The sequence below is a fragment of the Caretta caretta genome, chromosome 1, assembly GCF_965140235.1.
Source record: "Caretta caretta isolate rCarCar2 chromosome 1, rCarCar1.hap1, whole genome shotgun sequence".
Classification (NCBI taxonomy): Eukaryota; Metazoa; Chordata; order Testudines; family Cheloniidae; genus Caretta; species Caretta caretta.
Window position 1 is genome coordinate 254,782,760 of NC_134206.1, and position 22,897 is coordinate 254,805,656.

The following is a 22,897-nucleotide window of genomic DNA, read 5'->3' on the forward strand; positions in this document are numbered from 1 at the left end:
GTATGTCAACTAGTGTATGTTCTGAGGGAAAGTCCATAAAATGTTTCAAAAAGAGGAGTAGATCTTGATGGCCAGAAATAGAGCTAGGGAGGAAATCCAGAAAAGCTCTGGCCCAACCCAAGTTCAATTCATTAGTTATTCATGACAAAGTTGTCTTGAGGCAGAAGCAGAAAGCCCCTCATGGAGTACTAGAGCCAATACATAGCTAGATAGTGAATGTCATTCTTCAAGGGAAGAAGCCTCAGTAGTCCTTCTATGTAACATCCTGAAATGGGGACTGCTGAAGATGTCAGTGGAGCCTGGGATGACACTATCAAGCACAGTTGTTCAAGAATTGTCATCCATCTGTAGTAATGGACCTATACTTCTGCAACAGCACTGACAGAAACTATCTCTGCACATTAAAGAAGCACATTTGAACCACCAAGATATATGTCTACCTAAACTGAGTAGCCTTGGATCCGATGAAGTGAGGTGTAGCTCACGAAAGCTTACGCTCAAATAAATTTGTTAGTCTCTAAGGTGCTACAAGTCCTCCTTTTCTTCTTGCTACATATGTAGCCCAGGCCTTATTTGCTCCTCCCACTTCCTGGGGTGTGTTACATCCTCATTTGTGGGTCCATCATTTAGGCCCTGATCCTGAAAAAGCTTAGACACATGTTTATACTTTACTCCTGTGAGTTGTCCTCTAGATGTTGGTAAGTAGTAACATTGAAATCATTGAGACTACACACATGAGTGGAGTTATGCATTTACTTTTCAGGCTCAGGGTGTTAGACTGTAAATTCCTCAGGTAAAACTTTGTCTGAGTGCTACATATCTCCCAGGGCAGTAATGACCTTCTCCCATCTATCCACTCAACGAAATGCTAATAGTTATTTGGAAGCAATCTGATCTAGTACATGAGGACTGGGATGAGACAACCTGGGTTTTTATTCCTGGCTAAATCACAGATTTGTTGCTTTACCTTCAGCAAGTCACTCATCTTTTGTGACTCAGTTTCCCCGATTTTAAAATGGGGCTAAAATACCCATCTTTGTGACGTGTACGTGCTTGGAGATCTATAAATACACTTGCAATTCGTACTAAATGCTCTTGGCTTCCTTGCCCCACGGCCAAAGTGTTTAGATTTTATCTTCCAAAAGTCAATACTTTAAAAAAAAGGTTGCCCCAACTTCCCTTTTCGTAGCGTGTCTGGCGGGGGGAAATGGGGAAGGGAGGGAGGGAATCCTGACAAGGCTTCCCCAGTGCTGTCACAGCCCAGTCTGCTTTCCTCTCATCACAACCACCTCCCCCCACCACTTTATTGGTAAGGAGGCGCCAAGACATGCCCTCTCCCTCACCACACAATTTAGTCCTTATCAGCATCAGGTACATTAATGTTATGGCTGCCTCTGAATATGCACTTAATACTTTCCTGTGTCAATTAGTGTAAAGCTGGCTTAATTGCTCCCTTTGCAGTGGAGTAATGTATGTTTGCTTTTGTGCTTTATTGGTCTGTGGTCACTATTACCCTGCTCTGCTGAGTAGTGTTGTGTCACATAGGTCCTGCACTGAAAGTCCTGAGTTCTAACCAGATCAGGGTAGAATTAATTAGAGAATGAATTCACATGGCACCCAAACCTTCTATAAGGAAAAAACAAAAAAGGCACCTGGACTGACTAACTCAATGTAAGGGGACTGTTGCCCCGTTACTAACATTCAGTGGGGGTGTTTTGATTGGCTAGCTCCCAGTACTCAAAGGGGAGGGGTCTATGGGAAACCAGGACCCTGAGACTGACAGCCCCCAGGAACAATGGGGAGAGGCCAATGCTCCAGGTCAGCCTGAATGACAGGGCAGGCAGGCTAATCAGAGAGTCAGGAGGCCAGGGCAGTCCTGTCCTCCCTGTGAGCTGGAATTGCCTGGGTCAGACAGAGTGGGGCCGAGCTAAGGAGAAAGCAGGGGTCCAAGCTGAGCTGGGGAGCAGAGCTGTGCCAGATCCTGAGGGACCAGAAAAGCAGCCCAGAGAGAGCAGACCCTGTCCTGGGAGCAGAGCTGCAGCAACCAGAGGGGCCAGAAAAGCAGCCCAGGAAGCAGGTCAGTGCTGGGAGCAGGGTCACAGAAGCAGCCTGCAGAGCAGAACTGTCCTGGGAGCAGAGCTGCAGCAACCAGAGCCAGAGGGGCCAGAGAAGCAGCCCAGGGAGCTGGAGGCAGAGCAGCAGCAGCAGTGCAGATACAGAGCGGTGGAGCTGGGGCTGGAGCGGTCCGGAGCTGGGTGTGGTGAGCAGGAGAGAGCGAGGGGGACCCTGGGCAGCGGGCCCAGCACAGGGAGACGCCTTAGCCAAGAGGCTCTGCAGGCCAGGCTTGGATCGTAACCCCGACGGGGCGGGGGCGACACTGGGAAGAAGGGTCCTACCACTTAGAGCCTGAGAGCGTGTGGCCACCACCAGAGCAAGTGTCCAACCCGCAGCATCCCTGCAGCACAGCCAGGACCTGAGAAGGCGGCCTGGGACTTACAAGGAACAGACTGTGAACTGCCTGGACATTCCAGGGACACTGTTTGTGATGTTCCCTGCCACAGAGCAGGTTGAAGTGTTTCCTTTAACCTTTCCCATTTTCCCTTATTCTTTTTAAAATTAATTGTTGATTAAATAACTTGCATTTGCTTTAACTTGTATGTAATGGTCAGTGGGTCAGAGAAGTGCCCACTGCAGAGAGAGTACCCCGGAGTGGGGACACCCTAGCCCCTGTCCTAGGTGACCACAGCAGGGTTGAGGGTTGAGCCCCTAGGAATCCTGGGCCCAACCTTGTTGGGGTTACGAGGACTCTGCCAGACAGGAGAGTGGAAGGGGAGTCCTCAAGGGCAGGGAGGCCACTGGGTAAAGGAAGTGGGAGTGAGGACTCGGATCCTTTCGCTAGCCCACTTCACCGGGGTAGTGCAGAAGCCAGGAAAGTTCCCCATAAGAGCGGGACTATTCCCCCGCTTACATCAAGCGAGAGGTTTTATGCAGCCTCAGTCAGAGCCAATGGCAGGCCATTACCACCATTCCCTTTATTGAAATAGGTCCTTGACACCGATGGGAGACCCCTCACTGTGACCCCATATTGCCAATACAAAACACCAAGATTTAATCTCTGAGCATCAAAAGCCTCCAATTTTCAAGTGGACTCCAACCAATTAAATCAAAAGGAAACCCCCTTTTTGTCTTCCACCAGCTGACCGCTCGGCCTGCTGAAAGCCGTATGACTAAAACCACAGCACATCTGATAGTAACATATGGCTGATAGCTTTTTGTCCAAACAAGCCTTGGATTACATCAGCAGGAAGATTTTAAATAATAATACATTTCCTGCCCAGACCAGGGAGGGGAAGGGACTACTGTTGTGGGTGTTGCTTGGCATTATGTTGACCAGATGTCCCGATTTTATAGGGACAGTCCTGATTTTTGGGTCTTTTTCTTATATAGGCTCCTATTACCCCCCACCCCCTGTACCGATTTTTCACACTTGCTGTCTGATCACCCTACTTGGCATAAATAAATTTGCTGTTGCCTGGCTGTGAGACAGCCTGTTCTGCCCTCACCTGCCACACACCTGGCTCATGGATCTCAATCTCGAAGAAAGGAGATCCCAGTTAGCTATTCTTCTCTGTGCTATTTTAATACAGATGAAAACCATGGCTTGTTCACAGTGCCAAATCTCTCTCAGCATGTAAGTCTCAGTGGCCACCCATATTCTCTTCAAATACACAAATAAGCCAAAAGCTTTGAGTAAACAACTCAGTACAGTTTGTTGGAGATGCTGCTGTATTTTTGCATGAGAAGTTCATTGGTATTTGGCCACAGTTGATCTACATTTATTTAAAGAGAAAAAAAGTCTTACATTCCATTCATTTTATTTTTATTTAATAAAAAACAGTATCAGATTAAAAATACAAACACTTTGGGTGATTATCCAGCGTTTTCCCTGTGTGCCTTCTAGAGCCAACCAATGAGTGGAAAACAAAACAAAACCATTTTGGCTGCAGCTGTAAAATAATGTTGCACCAATTAAATTACACCAAATATATTATTATACCTATTTGAAATGGCTTTCAGACCAATAAATAAAGACAAATTCAAATAAAAAAAAAGTCAACTTTGTATTACAAAAAAATTAAATAAAAATCACAACACTAATAATAATGTGCAGTCAAGTTTTTTTTCTTTCTATTCTTCTAGGAATGATAACATGCCAGTAAATCCCTACATGACATTTCCAGTTTGGCAGCAAGCAGTCAATCATTCATTCACATTTGTACACAAGATGGCAGGCCTGGGCAAAAATCTAAGGAGATCTGAGCCTTTGGGGTGCTTCTCAGTTCCTCACAACAGCAAGCTGAGGTCCGCCTCCTTCATCTCGAAACCTGTATAAATCATTTACACATTTAGAGCCAGATTCAAAGCTGGTGTCAATCAGTGTAGGTCTACTGAAGTCAGGCTCCATTAGGTCAAGGGAAGTAGGCTGATTTACACCAGCTCAGGGTCTGGCACCTGACACTCCAGGGCATATAGTTAAAAGACATCTTTTGCCCAAGGCTGCAAAGCTCACCTGAATTGCTGAAACCATGTGGTCTCTAGTTCACATTTCCCTAAAATGGAATATGGCAAACCTGTTAACTTTGCACCCTTCAAAATAGTACATGGATTTTTGAAGAGGCAGAAACAACACATGTAAGCCCTTAGGAGGACAGGATGCCTCATTATCATACCGAAACATATCCATAAATAAAAGTATGGACTGAAATCTCCCTTCTTAAGAGAACAAACAGTGAGCATTTAGCCTTGCTTTGTGTGAGCACAGCACCACGGATGCCTTTTACACCAGGGCTGAATTTTGGCCAAGTGTCTCCTGGAGGAAAAAACCTCTCCATTGAGATAGAGGAGGCAATTCAGGAATTAAAACTCACCCACCTTGATGCCTGTTAGCTCCTCCTTAAAATCAGCTGGATTGAGTGAAGTACTGTGACACACAAAATCAGGAGTTTGCAAGCTGGGAAGCAATGAGCAATAAAGCAGTTCTTTGTTCTTTCTTAAATCTATTCACATTGCTATTCTGGATTCTCAGCTAATCCAAATGGAACTTGGTACTATTTCTCTGTGGCTTTTAGGATTTTAGAGCATGCCCAGAGAGAGTGGCCCAAATTCTGCTCCTAGCTGAAGTCTTGGGGTAAAGATGAGAGCAGAATTTGGCCCTTTAACCTCCAGTTGTTTGTGTGTTTGGACTGTTAGAGCTGTAGCCAGTTTGACCTCACAGGCCAAATTCTGCCCCCAGTCACACCAGTGCAGCCTGAATGAAGCCCAGGGCCATATGTTCATGTAAATGAGATCTGAAACTGGCCATACAACTCCAGTTTGCCCAGGCCTGTCAAACGCATAGTGCCTTGCTAACTGAGGCTTACTTACATTCAGGTAATCCAGTAGACCCAAGTGGTACCTTTATGGGAGTTGAAGCCTCAAGTCTGGATATTTAGATATATCCAAGGAAACATACATTTTTCTCCTTTTCAGACTGATACCATTGCTCATGCAGTACCAATTACAAATAGAGATAGATACCTGCATTTTTATAACAAATCCCTTGTCGAGTCTACTGTTCTCATTCCAGCACTCATAGTCAAATTCCTTCTGTTCCACTGCTACCTACTTCAAAACATTCTTATTTGGGGAAAAGGCACATTCTCACTGATTCTCAGTCCTCTCTCCATTTACTACATGCTACAACCTTTTCTTAAGCTAACATTCTAGAAGCAAACTAGTCTCCACTCTCAGATACATGCTAATAAGCAAGGCGGCACCATTTGCTGACAGTGAAAGTGACTGAAATCTGGGTCTTGTGCTTAATTAACCCTTGAGAGAATGTGATAAACACACCCCTTCCTAGGCATTTGTTTGGCTGGCAATCTGGAAAATGTCACAAACCTAGTAAATATGTTGGAGGGTGCGGGGCAGAAATCAACTAGCCATTTGCAATGGTCAACTTTTTCTAGCTCATGCTATGGTTTCAGTTCTTGTATTTTTTCACTGTTAGTGCTGATAGTCAGATACGAATCTGTGCCCCTTGCTAGTGCGGAGAATGATATGGTAGATGGAAGATGTGAATTTGTAGCCACATGCCTCAAATTTTCTAGGCACATCACACCAAGTGTGACTATTTAAAACTACCCTTCCTAAAGCAAATTCAGAGACTTTTAAAGCCAGAAGGGACCATTGTGAACATCTAGTCTGGCCTCCAGTATAACACAGGCCATAGATATTTCACCCCATAATTCCTGCATCAAGTCAAATAACTTCAGGATGAACTAGAGTATATCTTTTAGAAAGACATCCAATATTGAGAAAGATTTAAGTGATGAAGAATCCACCACCTCCCTTGGGAAAGTTGCTCTACTAGTAAACTACACTTACTATTAAAAATACCTGCCTTATTTCCAATCTGAATTTGTCTACATTACGCCTTTGTCTGCCAGATTCTGGTATTATTATTTATTTATTTATTTATACAATCGCAGCACTTAGAAATCCCAATCATGGACCGGGACCCCACTGTGTTAGGTGCTGTATGTTTGCATCACGTATGTATGTTTTCTTTGGGCAACGAGGTAATACTTTAATAAAGCAAACTAAAAGAGTTTGCATAATGCTCAAGAGAATTCTTTGGGGTTTTTACACATCTCAAGGTTTTCAGCTGAGTATGCGCATTCAACCCCATTTTGATGATCCTACCACTGTCAGCAAATTGGTAACCAGGCTAACTCCATCATAAAGGTACACATGACAATTCCCTTCCCTTCCCACCCTCTCCACTGTGCTAGTTGAGCTTGTTGCAGATCTCCAGAGCTTTCTTGTAGACCTGAGTCACATCATCCATGTCCGTGAGAAGGGAAAAACTGCTGTCCCCCAGCCGATTTCGATAACGTTTCAAATGCTGTGGGCGTGGGCGGTTCTGGAGTCCTTCAAAATCTTGGATCTGGAGGAAGTTTTCAGCAGAGACACAACTCCGTATCCTTTGCCTGTTTGGCCTGCTCTCTCGCAAATCTAGCAAGTCAAAGGAGTCACTGGACAAAATACTGTCATCACTAATCACACTAGAAGGGCGACTGTAACTTCGAGATAATCTATCCCCAGGCAAGTCCCCTTCTTCCATGGCTTCCACCATCGGTGTTTCAGGACTGACCAAAGCAGAATCAATGCTGCTGGTGGAATACTTGCTGTTGTGTTTTAAGATGCCCTTACGTCTATAGGAATGGCTATGAGACCCAATTCTTGATGTTTCAGTGATGCCTGGGGATGTATCACTGTTTTCTGTCTCATCCTTATTGTCCAACAATTCAGAAGATTCACTTCGTTCTGGAGAAGAGTAGTAGCCAGACTCTCTCTGCTGAGTCTTCTTTAAGATTCCTTTTTTTGGCATGAGGGAAGATGCTTTAGTGCCGTATTTACTTGCTATCTCTCCCTCCATGGCACTCTTAATGACTACACCAGTCCTACACAGTTCTTGCTCTATCTTAAAAGTGGAGGGTAACGCTGGGTTGACCACTCCTTCAATGAATCCTGCACTGTGAGACCGATGCTCACTGTTGCTCCTTTTCTTCAAGATGCCCTTGGGCCTCTTGGAGGTTGGTTTGGATGCATTCTCAGCCCCTCCTTCCTGGATCGATTGCACAATGTCATTTTCCTTCTTTGATTTTTTCAGAGACCTCTGTCGCTCCAGCGTAACTTCAGAACCTTTGGGTTTAGAAAGGCACTTCATTTTGGTATCAGTCTCTGGCTGTAGACCTGTCGAACGGTGATGCCAATCAATAAACCTAGCCAGCAGTGGGGACTCTGAGTCTTTCAAGACATCACAGTCACAAACGCTGCTCTTGTAGCCCCAATTAACCCACCAGTGATTGGCTATGTCTTCGATGGTTGCTCGTCGCTCAGGGTTCACCATCAGCATCCACCTGATCAGACCACGAGCATCTATGGTCAAAGAATGACATTTAAAATAGTCAAAATATAGACATGGAAATATGGACAAGACAGATGAACAGATGCTTCTCAAAACAGGTGAAGTGAATGTGCTATGTGGGAAGACTTTGACCATCAAGTCAACTTCAGGAAATGAAATTAAGTGCTATTTCATATCTGAAGCCAGATGATACATCCAAACAAATGTACCATTGGCTTGTCAAGTAGATGAGTATTTTTCCATATTAGTGAAGAAATCTGGTGTAGACACTGAACTTTACATCAACCAGATGTAAGCATATAAGCCTTAGAGGAAAACAAAAGGGCACTCAGGTATTTCAAATGATGTACATTATTAATTTTGCATCTTTGTTTTTTTTTAAAGAGGGGGAGAGAAAGTAAAATGCAATTATAATATAGTCTGTTATATATTTTTAAAGGTACATTTCCACAAAGCAAATTAGGTAGGAATAACCAGGAGGGAGAATATGAAAAATGGTGGCAAACAAATGATGCAAAATAAATGACTAGTGAAATTTACTGATAGATTCATAGATTTCATGGCCAGGGACCATTATGATCATGTAGCTTGACTAGAATTCTTCGGTGCCTTTCTATCAGAGTTCTAATCACGGTGGCATCCCCTTGTGTAATAATAATTGTGAACATATTGGTATTGACTTCAGACTTCAGAATGGGTTCTTGGGCCAAGTGGTTGCTTGCCCATGACTATTCCTCTTCTTTCTGCTTTTGATATATATCGCACAATGTAGTAAGACTAGAAGACTGATCTGTATCAGGACCTTGTATCAATTTACAGCTTGTCTGAACAATTTCACTTGCAATAGCTAACAGACTTTCCACTGTCATAGATCTAGTTAAAAGACCCTGTTAAAGCTTCCACAAGGCAATAAAATCTATCTGCTGTAAAACTTTCATTTAAAAAGGGCTTTTGGTAAGGGCTCTATCCAGATGGAAACTGAGGGCAGATGATGTTTTGAGAGGGGATGGGAGATCCTTTTACTTGTCATTCTAAAGTGACACTCCAGAAAATGCTGGTAGAGGCCAAGTCAGCCAGCCATTCTGAACTCCTGTCATCTCAACGCATTACACCAGCTCTTTTTTTATACCTGAGGGCTGTGTTGGCTCACGATATTCTCCGCTGCTGATCTGCCTGATCAGATTTTTGTGATCAAAGCCATCAAAGGGCATCGTTCCATAAACCAGAGTGTAAAGCAATACACCAAGGGCCCAGCTGTCAACCTAAAAAGACATAGACAAGAAGCGTAAAGGCTAGAAAAGCCGATTCCTGCAGTCTTCCAGACCATTAGCACCACAAAAGCAATGGAACACCCAGCTGTGCTTGGTTACCGGCATGCAGGTATTTAACAACTGACAAAGTGTAAGCAAAGCAAATGAAAGTAACAGAAGGCAGCTTGAATACTTCCAACCTAGGAGAGGCCCAACATAGTCTATGTGTGAGATACTATCAGGACAGAACTAATGTTCATGCTCATTATTACCAAGTACAGATCGTATACGTGCCACCAACATAAGATTAATTTTAATTTCACTTTCCTTCTCCCCTGTGTCCCCTTACCTCTGGGCCTCGATAGGGTCTTCCATTAACAATTTCTGGGGAAGCATACAGTGGGCTCCCACAAAAGGTCTGCAGAAACTTGTCTTTGTGATAGAGGTTGGAAAGACCAAAGTCTGCAATCTGTAAAGACAAAAGGGTTCTGTAGTACTGACATTTACCTTATGAAAAGATAGGGATGGAGTGAGATCTGCTGGTTAAATCTTCAGGATTAGGCGCCAGGACTCTTGGTTTCTATTCACAGCTCAGTCTCTGGTTCCCTGGGCAGCCATCAGTAAGTCATTTAATCTTGGATACCTCACATATCTTTGCAAGGATAATTGGAAGAACCTGGACCTTACTGTCCTCTGGTTGCCCTGCACCATGGGTAGTCATTTACCCCAGTGCAAAGTGAGCATAAAGTGGTGGCACTGGTCTAAAAGCCTACACAAGGTGCAGGCAAACTGAGAGTCAGGCCCTTAGAACTCAACAGGAGAAGTGAGGCAGTGGTGTCCTGGGAACCCGGGGATAAGGTTCCAGAAGGAAGTGGCATCTGAAGTCATTTGGAGCCAATTATAGTAGGGAGAGAAAGAGAATGATGCACTGTCTAACCTTTCCAAGTTCAATAGACTTTCATCAATTATGCCATTATGGATTTGAATGATCAACCAAATCCTGCATTCCTACATTTCCCAGCACAGACAAAATGCCCCTGGAGTTTGTTGGGACATTTATTTATTTCTTCTAGTCCAGCAGCTCTCAACCAGGGGTCTGAGGACCCCTGGGGGGCCACAAGCAGGTTTCAGGGGGTCCACCAAGCAGGGCCAGTGTTAGACTCACTGGAGCCCAGGGCAGAAAGCCGAAGCCCCGCTGTACAAAGCTGCAGCCCGGGGCCCTGAGCTCTGCCACCTGGGGCTGAAGTTGAAGCCTGAGTAACTTAGCTTTGCGGGGCCCGTTGTGGCGTGGGGCCCCAGGCAATTGCCCTGATTGCTACCCCCTAACACCAGCCCTGGCTTTTTTATCTGCAGAAAACCAGTGGTGGTGGCACAGGTGAGCCATGAAGTTTTTATACCATATTGGGGGGGCCTCAGGAAGAAAAAGGTTGAGAACCCCTGGTCTAGTCGCTGCTCTTGTTCTTATCAAACAAAAGTTGAGGATTTGTGACACTGTGGCTTAAAAACTCACATCCCTTACATTTTCATTGTTTCCCCAGAACAAGGCCACGTAGCTCACAATTTTATCTGGTTTTTGACCCAAATGTCTGTGTCACAGAGATCCTCTTTTTTATTAATGTACACTATTGACACAAAAATGGACACAAAAATGCTGGCTCACAAAACTTAGAATTGGTGATATGCACAGTAGCTTTCTGTGCAGTTATCCCAGAAGTCCCCTGAGCCACACTGCAGCTGCGAGCACAGTCAAGCTATCCCTTCACGAGACAAATTCTGCTCACCTTATTATCGTGGCTTCACTGGGACTATCATGTGAGTCAGGGGTGTGGCTTCCTTTGAGAACCTGGCGGGGGGAGTAGTTGCCAACCCATATGAGATTCTGTAGAGGGGGTGGATTACCATCTAGGATTATGTTGCTAGCAATTACATTGCTGGGGCTTTGCTGGGTTTAAATGTCTTGACATTTTTTCTTACTTAGTTATTTAAATTACATTATAAAAATTAACCCAACATAGTAGCAGGGTAGCAGAAGCTGCTTCCTCTTCTCCTTCTGCAAATCTTTGGGAAATGGAGGCACAGAAGCTGAGCCTCCCACAATAGTAGAAAAATAGCATAGCAAAAAATGGGGCAAAGGGTTGGGACCATATAATGCAAAAGCCCGATCAGCCAGCAGGAGATGGTTTAGGGGTGCAGTGGAGTGGAGCTGATAAACACACACAACAATGGCTGCCAGTGCTGCAAGAAGGGTAGAAAGCATGCAGAGAAGACATGAGGCTAGTCTGACAACTTGTATCATGGTTCTTGCCATGATAATAGATGGCTTAAACAATATAATAGACAAACAATAGATTGGGTTTGCCCGTTTTTGCTTCTTTATGATGTATACAGGAAGCTTCAAAAGTATTTTTCAGACCAAAACCAAAAAAACTAAAAAGGAAGGAGTTTTCTGTTGAGTTTTTTTTCCCCCACCTTATAAATGCAGGCCTTTTCTACCACAAAAAACTAGTGATATTATGACACCATAAAAGACAAAAAAGTAAAAGCAGAGTACTGTAATCAGAAGGCAAAGAGGATTTTTTTTTCAGCGTTTAAAACGTTTTGTTGTTGTTTGCTATTGCAAATACCGACATAATGGCAATGTCTAATCAGCATTTAGGAAAAAGGATGTCCTTGTTAAACATTTTTGACACCCCTCACTCTTTTGCCTTTCTCCGAAACACTCCCCACCCCCAAATGTTCTGCAGCAAAACTAGGGAATGCCAGACTAAAAACCAAAAATAAGCAGCAGGGTGGGGGAGAACGTCCAGGTTTTCTTGATATATCATAAAGGAAAAAAATGGGGGGGTCATGTCCATTTTTTGCTTAAATCCTTGGTCACCTTTAAAATCATATCTATCCCATTTCAAGCTTCCACCTCTAATATTTTGCTGGGGTGTGTGTGTGTGAGAGAGAGAGAGAGCAAGAGTCCTGCAGATATTTGCAGCTCCTAAGGTAGTGCTGAAGGAGTAGCTGATTTCTGTTCATTAATAGTACTTTATCCCATTCCAATATAATGATCATTTGAATTTACTCAATATCCCAACTAGTGTATTATCCATCTGTTGTAGCAAAATCAACCCTTAAATAAGTGTGTTTTGTAAAATCTTCATTGGGTGGCTGGAATACCATTGAATGGGGTGTACTACTGCAATCTGCAGACGTAGTCTCATGGCTCAAATTGCACTTAATTGTCCTAAATTCCACTTTCTTATCATGTCACCCTGACTGGTTTGCAGGAAGTTGGTTTTAAGTCTTAAGAAGTGTGTCCTGTCAATCAGAAGAAGAGTGGAACCAATTCAGTGTTAAAACTTTCCTGCTAGTCCCTGAGCTTTGGTTTAGTTCAGGATACAGTTAAGACAGGGGCAGACACTGCACAGTATGCTTTCTTAAGAAAATACATTCCCTTAAGGCCATGGAATGTATAAAATGTGTGTATATGTGCATTGACATATATAGGATACACATACCACTCTTCACACCAAGGAACTCCTAGACTTGGGCATTCATGTTTTCATTTTGGCCATTCAGGAAAAGGGTATTTATATTACAATCCACTCCCATAGTCACAGACTGATATTTATCAGCTTTTCCCGTAAAAGCTGTAGTGCCCCCCAAAACAAGATTAATAGAAGCCAAGATTACTTCATGTTCTTGGCACTTAAATGGAGATAAAGCATTAAGTCAAAAAACCTTCAAAACTGGGAGGTGCTGGCAGCAGGCTTTTCTTCCCTTAGCTTCAGGAGGTGTGTGTTACATGTTTACTGTTAACTACAATAAGCTAGATGTAATTTATTGGTTGGTTATAAGTATGGATTGTAAATTCCATGAAGTGTGCATTCATTTAAAGAACTTGGAACAGGTCTTCAGCAGGTATAAATTAGCATGGCTCCAACGACTTCAATGGAGCTATTCTGATTGACATCACATGAGGATCTGGCTCTTTGTATTTCAATGCAGACTAAAATATATTTGGTCCACTGAAGCAGATGAATGACTGAAGAATTTACATGCTAGGGGTGAAATTTTCAAGAATTACATGTATCTACTGTGAACAAACCGCCTGTTCTGCATATATGTAATCCCCATGGGTTACCAACACTTATTCTGACTTGTTTCCATTTTAAAGCCCAATAGAAGGTGCAGTTAGCAGCTTCTTGTCACTACTACACTTACATTTTTCTCTCCTGCTGTCACTCTGTGTCATTTTAAGTTTACCATATCAACAGGAGTTTTGGTCTTTTGGTGCTGCCTTAGCTCTACTGTCTTTCTAGACATTTATTGCACAGGCACATATGGGGGATGATTGTGAAAGAGGGTGACCCCCTCCCTATTGGTACAAAAGGCATTGGTGGGAGAGCTAAGGGGAGCAGCAGAAGGGGTAGCTGATTGGGAAGATCTATGTATACAGTGTTATTGCAGCCATGTTGGTCCCAGGATATTAGAGAGACAAAGTTGGTGAGGATTCATTGTTTATTGGACCAACTTCTGTTGGTGAGAGAGACAAATTTCGAGCTAGACAGAGCTGAAGAAGAGCTCTGTGTAGCTCAGAAGTTTATCTGACTCATCCACAGAAGTTGATCCAATAAAAGATAGATCCTCGCAAGGTGGGTGATGTCATATGACATACAGAGGCTCTCAGGTCCCAACATTCCACACAACGTTCAAATTAATGAGGGCTGGAGGAGCAGCAGTGAGAGGGAGGGAGCTCTGTTATTTGGACCAAGGTCTGAAGCCCAAAGTAGTAATAAAGTCATTTTAAAGTAAATTGTATTGCTAGCAGCTGGGAAGTGAGTCAGAACAGGGAGAGGCTAATATTTGTTGCACGAACTCACGCTTCATTACCACGTGACTTAAAGTGACTACTGCTTTATGTATATCACACGGTATACAATGCAATAAAGATTGCAAAATAATTTCAACATAGCAGACTGTGCTGACTTGGGAAGTCCTGGGTGGGATCAACTCATGGGATTCCACCCCATTTTTCTGCTCCAGGATGCAGATGGTCAATATCCTGGGAGAATCCTTTTTGAGCATGGACCTGTGACTCTGTTCCAGAGGCAGGGAAGTTCAGTGGTCAATTTGCTGGTAACACTTTGGTGAAATCTGACAGGTTTCATCATTATCAGTTTCCTTGCTTAGTTTATATATATATATTTCCTGACATAACAGACTGTCCATATTTGTTATGATCATTTATTGGTACTGTGGTAGTGTCTAAGGGCCTCATTCATGGATCTGGACTGCCGCTGTGCTAGGTGATGTCAGCACCATTATTGACATGCAGAATAGTAACACTTTGGGTCCAAATAACACTGTGGTTCAGTTCAGAGGTCTTAGCATCATCATACTTCACAGAGTTATGTGATTTCTCCATGAGATTCTGTGGTAAGGCACAATTTACCAAGAAACTGATTATGCAGCCATTTGCTCCGAAAATGCAACATAATACTGACTGCAAAGGACATTAAGTACTAAGCTATAGGACTGCACTGGTCAGTTCTAAGCCAAAACTAGTAAGGTTGTTTTTCTTTACTTCCAAAGGATCTGAGCACACAATTCTTCTCATGAGTGACTGAACCAAGACATTATTTATGATTTAATATGTATCAGCTCCCCCCATTTCAGGGAGTGTTCAAGAAATGGTTTTCAGGGAACAGCACCACCTCAGAAAGTCCTTTGGTAATCTAACCACATAATTTAGACCAGAGGCCCCTACACACTCTGGTCTGTGGAACAGTGGGGATCTTCCCAACAGTCTGCACTCCAGTGATTTGTCAGTCTTCAAACATTGATGCTTCCTGTTTGTTGTACTTCAGTCCACGACTCTTAAGTTTCCAGAGACTTTACTAGCTAATTAAACTCAAAAACCCAATTACCTCTATGCACACTGTTCATCTGCCTCATGACTTAAATTTAATCAGATCAAATTTAAGGATGGCTCCAAAGTTGGCAGCGTATCAAATGGAAAGGATAGCTAAGTGACTCCTTGAGCTCAGAGAGTAATTTCTAATAGATAAAATGTTCTTCACTTCCTGTCCTAAAAGCACTGTAGGGTGCTACTGTACATTGTTCTGGTTTCTTATAATGACATTTTATTAGATGTAAGCTGTTAACATAATGGATGAATAGGACGATTGTGTAATCTGCACTATATGTGTCACTAGTTATTTGAAAAGTTTATACTTTGCAACCCCGTGAACAAAGTGGTTCCTTTTTATATACATTTCTTACAACCAATTAGTAAAATTTGTGAAGTGCTTTGGGATCTACTGATGAAATAAAAAATATAAATATTAGTTCATGAGGATGGGCGTCTTAGAAAGACAGAAAACAGTAAGTCTCATCCCATTTTAGTAGACGTGTTTCCACTGAGCATCCAAAACCAGCTGCCCCTTCCTAAAGCCCCAAACTGCACATTTCTCTCTTTCTGCATAAATCATGTATAAATATTTTCAGAATCAGGGCCTGTTAGAGTGACTCAACTGAAAATAAATAATTTACAGCTCCAGATGTGTTTCCTTGCCAACAAACATTGTTTATGAAACAGAAAAAAAAGGGGAAATAAAACCCTGTGTCACTAACATAGAAACCACAATAACAAATTCTAACCCCAAAGTATCAAAGCAAATAGCAACTGTCTGTTTTACATCAAGTACTGGAAGTAGTTCTCAATGTGGTAGGTAAGGTACAAAAAACCCTCCCTCAGAGGAATCCAAATTCAAACACCATTGATAGTGGGATTGTGAAATATAAGCCGTTTCCAAATCCCAATCCTTAAACCTCAAGAGCTTCTTTGTTTAAATATAGGCACCATGAGAAAGCAAGACAGCTTATAGCCACCTGTGTGTATAATCATGCCCATGCATATTTGCACATATAGAGATGTGCATTACTTTTAGCAAAGGAATGAGTGAGGAAGAACTGAAAATATGCAAAAGGCACACAGATGGTAGGCTAAACAGAATCTAATCCAACAAAGGGGGTCCTTGAGAAAACAGGCTATGAATACCCCAAGTTGTTCTTTACTGGGAGCTGTAGGAAATTATTAAAAGATTCATCAGCTACTAACATTTCTTCAGGTATTCTATGAACACAAGATTTATGTTAAAGCACCACTGCGGTATTTGACATGTCTGGAGCCCCAGCGTGAAATCCTGGCCACAAGTTTTTCCACTGACACTAGTGGGGCTAGGATTTCACCCCCACCCTGCAAACTCTTGCTCACAAGAGCAGCCCTGGCTCATACCCATCAAAGTCAACAGGATGCTTCATGTCAGTGAGGACTTGCAGGATCAGGCCCCTATTTACTTTCTGACTAGCATCTATCCAGCTTCCAAAAATAGCATCAACCACTGTAGTATCTGAGGAAAAAAATCTGTGATTTTGAAGTGCTTGGATCACACTGAGTTTGGGTATTATTCACCTCTCACTGGGGTGTAAATCAGGATTAAGTCTCTTGAAATCAGAAGAGTTGAAGTGGTATAAAACAGACATAAAGAGAGAATCAGGCCTTTTGTCTTGATGCAATTTCCTACAGACTTGAGAAAATGACTGTTTTGTATGGGATGAACCCAGCCCACTCCATTTAACAAATTCCCCAAATTCTTCTTCTCTCTCAAAAAATCTGTGATGAGCTGGGAAGATAGTTTGGTACGTAATGCTGAAAGAGAGGCCATCCTGCATGCAGAAGCCTGGACCACATGCAATGTCCTAGAAAGGCTATTTTTTGTTTTCAGTACTATTAAAAGGGGTGGTGGGGCTGCCAGCATTGGGGACACTATTGGTGCATAATGGGAGAGACTGACTCGAGCACGACAACCCTGATGTTAACAACAAACGTTCACGTGTTGCATAGGACGTGCCCTCTGTAAAATACTATTTTTAGAAACTGCATATTTATGTGTCTTTAATCCACCCGTTGATCCAAGGTAGCTTCTGTCATCAGTTTTACACAGATGGTAACTACCGTATGTTATTGTCTATTTCCATTTCCATTGTGCATACGTTTAAACTGAATAGGGTCTCTTCAGTATGATGCACAAAAGGCAGAGCAGAGAGCACAGTGACAATCAGTAGAGAGACAGGACAGAGAACTGACGAAGACAAAACTGGAGCTGTTGGGATAGTAGGCTGTGTAGATGGCTTCCTGATTGCTTCGTTTTGTTAATTAAGCCATAAGGCACAACAGCCAGTGGGCAGTATCTATCATCTGCCTCTCTGTCTGTCCATAGATCTATACACCTAACCAATCTATGCTGCATCAGGAGAGGACGGTGACTGTATGCCTCATGCATGTGAACTGACACCAAGCTGAAGGTGAAGCAGGTTCACCGTCTGGGAACTTCGCTAATCTCTCAGAACTGCATTACTTATCTTGTCTTATGGCTATTATTAAAAAGAAGAAGAAAGGAAAGAAGGTCATTCCCATGCTTTCACTGGGGATTATTGACATGGATATGACATCACTGGTCGCCAGTCAAAAAGCTACATTTGTGTCTGGAGTTCTAAGACCATTTCCTAATGAAGCACATGTGCTTGACTAGGTTTATTTTGAAACTCTTATTTGCTTATTTTCCAGACGTGATCAAAAGGACATTCGGAGTGTTCTGTAGGAGGCACTTCAACCCTCTAGGCTAAGAAAGTTTTTTCGAGCCTTAGCAGCAGCCAGCAATAATACCATTTGTAATGTAAACTGTACCGCTTTAAACACTCTGCCGTCTTCCACTGGCAAATTAATATTGCTTTGGGAACTGAGCCCCTTGAGTGGCAAGAAGGGTTTCTCCGCAAAATTATCCAAAACTCCATTTAGCACTTCAGGCTAACCATACACAGTCCTCTCTCTCCTCAACCTCCCATCTGCTTAGTTACTTGCCAGTTGCTGTTGCTATAATACTGGACTCTATCACACCTTGGATAAAAATTGCTATGGAACTTGCAAATCCATTCAGAGAAGAGGACAGAAAGAACCTTACCTTAATGTTAAAATTGTCATCAAGAAGGATGTTTTCCAGTTTTAAATCCCTATGGACAACACCGTTCTGAAATGAAGAACAAAAAAAAAAAAAAAAGGGGGGGGGGAGAGAATATTGGACAGGTTAAAGAACTGAATCATCAGGGTGGTCTTAGTATCTACAATTCAGGGCTGAGTTTGCTGTCATAACACTCACGGCCCAGTGACTAGTGACAGGAGATGTATTAGTCACTTGCTGTGTGGTTAAGAGAAGAATGACTGGAATCTGTCCTCCCACAAAGCCTGTAAAACAGCAGGGGGATTCTTTTCGGAACTTAATTCCAACTCCTATCCTACCCCCACTGTGTGAAAGAAATATATTCTTCCCAGGCACCAGAAAAAAGAATCTGTCAATGACATTAGTCCTTAGAAAAGCTCTAATTCCTCCAGTGTGCAGCCATTTGGGCAAGGGGAGTTATAACCCTCTGAATGCATCCGATGAAGTGAGCTGTAGCTCACGAAAGCTTACACTCAAATAAATTTGTTAGTCTTTAAGGTGCCACAAGTCCTCCTTTTCTTTTTGCGAATCCTCAAAGACTGCTACTGCCTGCAAATGTTAGGGATGGAAATTAACAAAAAGGATTTAAGTCACAGCATCTTATTCCTAAAGTTCTAAAAACTAACCATGCACAAAAGGCTTCAATGTATTTTCTGTGCTGTATAATGTGGATTTTGCAAACCTCCCTTACTTAGCAGAATTCAAAGGGAGATTAAAATGTTTTAAAATTCTAACAAAAAGGCTGCACTAGCTGCTTGTTGGCTTTAGTATGGTGCATATTTTGGCTCTACACCTCCAAGGCCCACAGGAGGAAGGATGGTCCCATGGTTGGGGCACTGGCCTAGGAGACCCAAGTTCAATTCCTTGTTCTGCTACGGATCTCCTGTGTGACCTTGGGCAAGTCACTTAACCTCTCTGTGCCTCAGTTCCCCATCTGTAAAAATGGGGGTGATTATGCTTCCCTGCCTCAGTAGGTTCCGGGGAGGAGATGGGCACTGCTGAGATAAAAGCAACACCCGCTGAAATGTCATGAACATAACATCCTTATGACTGTATCAGTCACAGGGTATGTGGACAACCAGGGCCTGTAAGGGAAGATGAAGGGCCCATGAAGTTAATCAGCCTGATGCTTGTTTTCATGGCTTAAATTGTCCTTCAGAGGCATGCCATGAAGGATAAAGGCAAGAACAAAGGGAATCCTTCTGATGCTCCTATTATATCTGGAGCAGTTACTTTTGGGTAACTTAAATGACTCCATGACAGGTATTCTCACTTTCTTCCCCTCTCAAAAGAGTTTCCTTGTTCTGAAGTTGCACATTTACACCTCTGCTCTGCGTGCGTTTGTTTTTTTAATTGTATAAATTGTACCTTATTCTTCTGTCAAAAATTGTTCTGAATTCAATTTACAGGAAAACTATCAATCCTTTTCTATGAGCTGTGTCACTAAGTGGTCTTTCTTCTACAGAAAGCTAGTGGAGTATTCTGTTACCTAAGGAGAAAATCTTCAAAAGCGCCAATGGGAGTTAGGCTTGGTGTAAGGGAGTTAGCTGGTGGAAATGGACCTAGGTGCGGATATGGCTTTTAGTCTCTAAACATGTGTGGTGAACTAGTGAAATATTTACACTTGTGATATCTTGCTGTACACATAAAATACCTGCTGCTGGACTCTCCCACTTCAGCAGCTGAACATTTTTACCTCACTGGTCCTTTTAAGCATGAGAGTCACTGTTAAAGCCTCAAATAGTTACGTTAACACCAAATGCTGTGCTCACCTTGTGACAGTAATGTACAGCAGAGACAATCTGCCGGAAGAAGTGTCTTGTCTCCCTCTCACTCAGCCTCCGCCTCTCGCTGATGTAATCATACAACTCCCCTTTGCTTGCATACTCCATGATTATCACAATCTTATCTTTATTTTCAAACACTGCAGAGGCAATAAAAAAGATAATAAACTGTTCATTTGATAGATTTAAAATTGACACTTAAAAGGGGGAAGAGAATACAAATGATCTGGGGTATCTGATGCACCGTCACTGGAGCATGGAGAGGTTTCCAATATACTGCCACCAACATGCTTGGCAAAGGTATGGACTAGTCAAGTGCATTGGTTCTCAACTTGGAGGTCACAATCCTGAGGGGATCATGAACAGGTCAAGGGAAGGAGGGTTGTAACTACCCTCACTGTCTCTACAGCTAGATGGGAGGAGGATCCTGACACTGTAATATGGGGTATGAACAAGACCACTAGGCTCTATCAGTCTGAGCAAAGTACTAGAGCCAGGAACTCCTGAGTTCTAATCCCAGGTTTGACAATGACATTCTGTATCCATGTGAAACACACTTAACCGATCTGCAAGACTGGTATTGCACATCTTTTGAAGAACCTAAATTATGTGGCATGCTAGAGAAACAAGGCAGAACTGAAATGCAAGTGATGAGCCCACAGAACTACCTTCATGCCCGGACATCTTCCGTGAGCCAACACTGCACCAGATTCAACCCTTGCCTAAATTATCTTTTCAAATGCTTACCCAAACAAATCATGTAACTCCAGGAGCTGCCTAGGGAGAGAGGCTGGTTCACAGGGCTAGGAGTCAGGAATTCCTGGCATTAGAGTCCCAGCTCTGACCATAAGTCTCACTGTGGCCTTGAGCATTTGCTTAGGGACAAATAATTTTCAACTCACTGGCACTGATGTAAATCCCAGAATAACCCCACTAAAGACAGAAACAATACCCACCTCAGAGGGGTGTCATAAAGATTAGTTACTGCTTGTAGAGATACAGTGTAAAGCACTCATCATTACTATGATTATTCAAAAATACAGATCACTTAAGACATATATTAAGTATTAGTTAAACAACAAGAAAGATTAGGTCTGAGCTGTTTGCTGCAGGCATAATTAAAGGACCTGTGATAAAGGCAAAGGCACTTAATGTTCTACACTTGTTCATATTATAAATCATTACTGCTACTAGGCATCATTTTGTTCAGTTAAAGCAAGCTTTTTCCCTACTATTACTATTGTGTACTAACAGTGCCATTGAATAGCACATAAAGATAAAAGGGCCTGATTCTGTTTCCCTGCACCATGTGTCATCAATTACAGCAATGCAAAATGAGTGTAAAGCCATTCCAGTTTGGCAGTGAAGAATCAGGCCCAAAGAGTTCTAGGAGTCATATCTTTAACCAAAAAGAGTTCTGCAAACAGGTTTCTATTTATTTCCAGTAGTAATACAGTCCAGACCCCTCAGTCACACTATCAATCTGTTGCTTTCCTGGTCTGAAAGAAGTCTTTTGTAACCATGACTCATAATATGCTTAGAGACTATTGGATATGTGATTTTATAAATCAAACAATACATAAATAACCAGTTAGGTCTTAAATGTGTCAAATTCATGAAAAATTATTTTACTGCCTCTATTTACCATAAATATTTCATATGTTTGATGTTTTTCATTAGAATTGAAAACAGCCACGCTAGCACACATTTAAAGGCCACTTCAAAGGGGTTTTGAAGTTATACTGTTAACTTTTATTAGATACATTACAGTAGTGAGCCAGGGCCGCATTGCACTAGGTGCTGTACAAACACAGACAGACAAAGACCTGGCTCTTGTCCTAAAGAGCTCACAGTCACAAAGAAACATGCCCTCCTCCACTTGTTTAAATTGGTGAAATCAATGGACCAATGCCAGTTTCCATCAGCTGAAGCTCTGGCCTTAAGGGTTTATGTATAATGTAGAAATATTTTTGTTTAACAATTGTATTACATATTTAGCATACAGGGGGAGTCTGGGATGTCTGCAGGAGGAGTTCATTTCCTTACTGTTGCCTGTCCTTCTCCCAGGAAGAGGCTATGCCTGTGACTGACTTTACTATCACAATTCTAGGTTTTGTTAATTATTACTTAATTGCATGTGTGCACTATTCTGAACTTCAGTGGGAGGGCTGGCTGCTCAGCACCTACAGCTCTCGCACATACAGCGTGCGTATGTGTGTGTGTGTGTGGGGGGGAGGTTGGCTATCAAATATTTGTGACTGCCTTGAAACTCAACATTCTGTAAAGGCAAATGCATGGCCACTGATAAGAACTCCAGAAAGCTTATCTTCATGGACATAAAAGTTTACAAAGGACTAGATTGTGCCTTTAGTGATCAGCTCTGTACTGGGTGTGAGTTAGGAGCTGCCACACAGCCCTGGAAGGGATTCTGGCTGACTCAGCTAGGACATCTCCTGGGGCCTTGGGGAAGGTGAAAATAGGAGCTCTGCCACCCTTTGAAAGCTCTGCCATCCTGTGTGCACTTCTCTCTAGGCCCATCCAGCTCCTTTGGCTGGTACGGAACAGGCACATGGCTACGGTTCTGCTTTCACCCATTCTTCCCTGCCTCCTCTGTGTGAATGCCACCGGCACTAGCCTCAAGCAATGCCTGTGCTCACCATCCTGCAAGTCGGGTTTGTGCCACCTTTGTCTCTTGTGCACCTGTGCAGGGCCAACTGCAGTCTGGCCCACAGTGTATACTATCACACCTGTATGTTCACTGTAGTATGTGACATGACTGCTCCTTCAGAGCTCAATCCTGTAAGGTCCTGTGCTGTGTGCCATCGACTGCCACTGACTCCA

At 42.8% G+C, this 22,897-nt stretch overlaps 1 protein-coding gene across 1 annotated transcript in view; it reads right to left on the reverse strand.

The window, feature by feature from the left end:
• Positions 1–3,863: 3,863 nt before the first annotated feature.
• The window catches only part of NUAK1 (NUAK family kinase 1), a 59,819-nt gene continuing 40,785 nt past the window's right edge, over positions 3,864–22,897 (reverse strand). The window contains exons 3-7 of the mRNA XM_048832079.2: positions 20,045–20,196; positions 18,237–18,302; positions 9,572–9,691; positions 9,102–9,234; positions 3,864–7,983 (exon numbers count right to left, since the gene is read on the reverse strand). Of these exons, the coding sequence (XP_048688036.1) occupies positions 6,830–7,983; positions 9,102–9,234; positions 9,572–9,691; positions 18,237–18,302; positions 20,045–20,196 (1,625 nt within the window). The 3' untranslated portion in view covers positions 3,864–6,829. The remainder of the gene's footprint in view (positions 7,984–9,101; positions 9,235–9,571; positions 9,692–18,236; positions 18,303–20,044; positions 20,197–22,897) is intronic.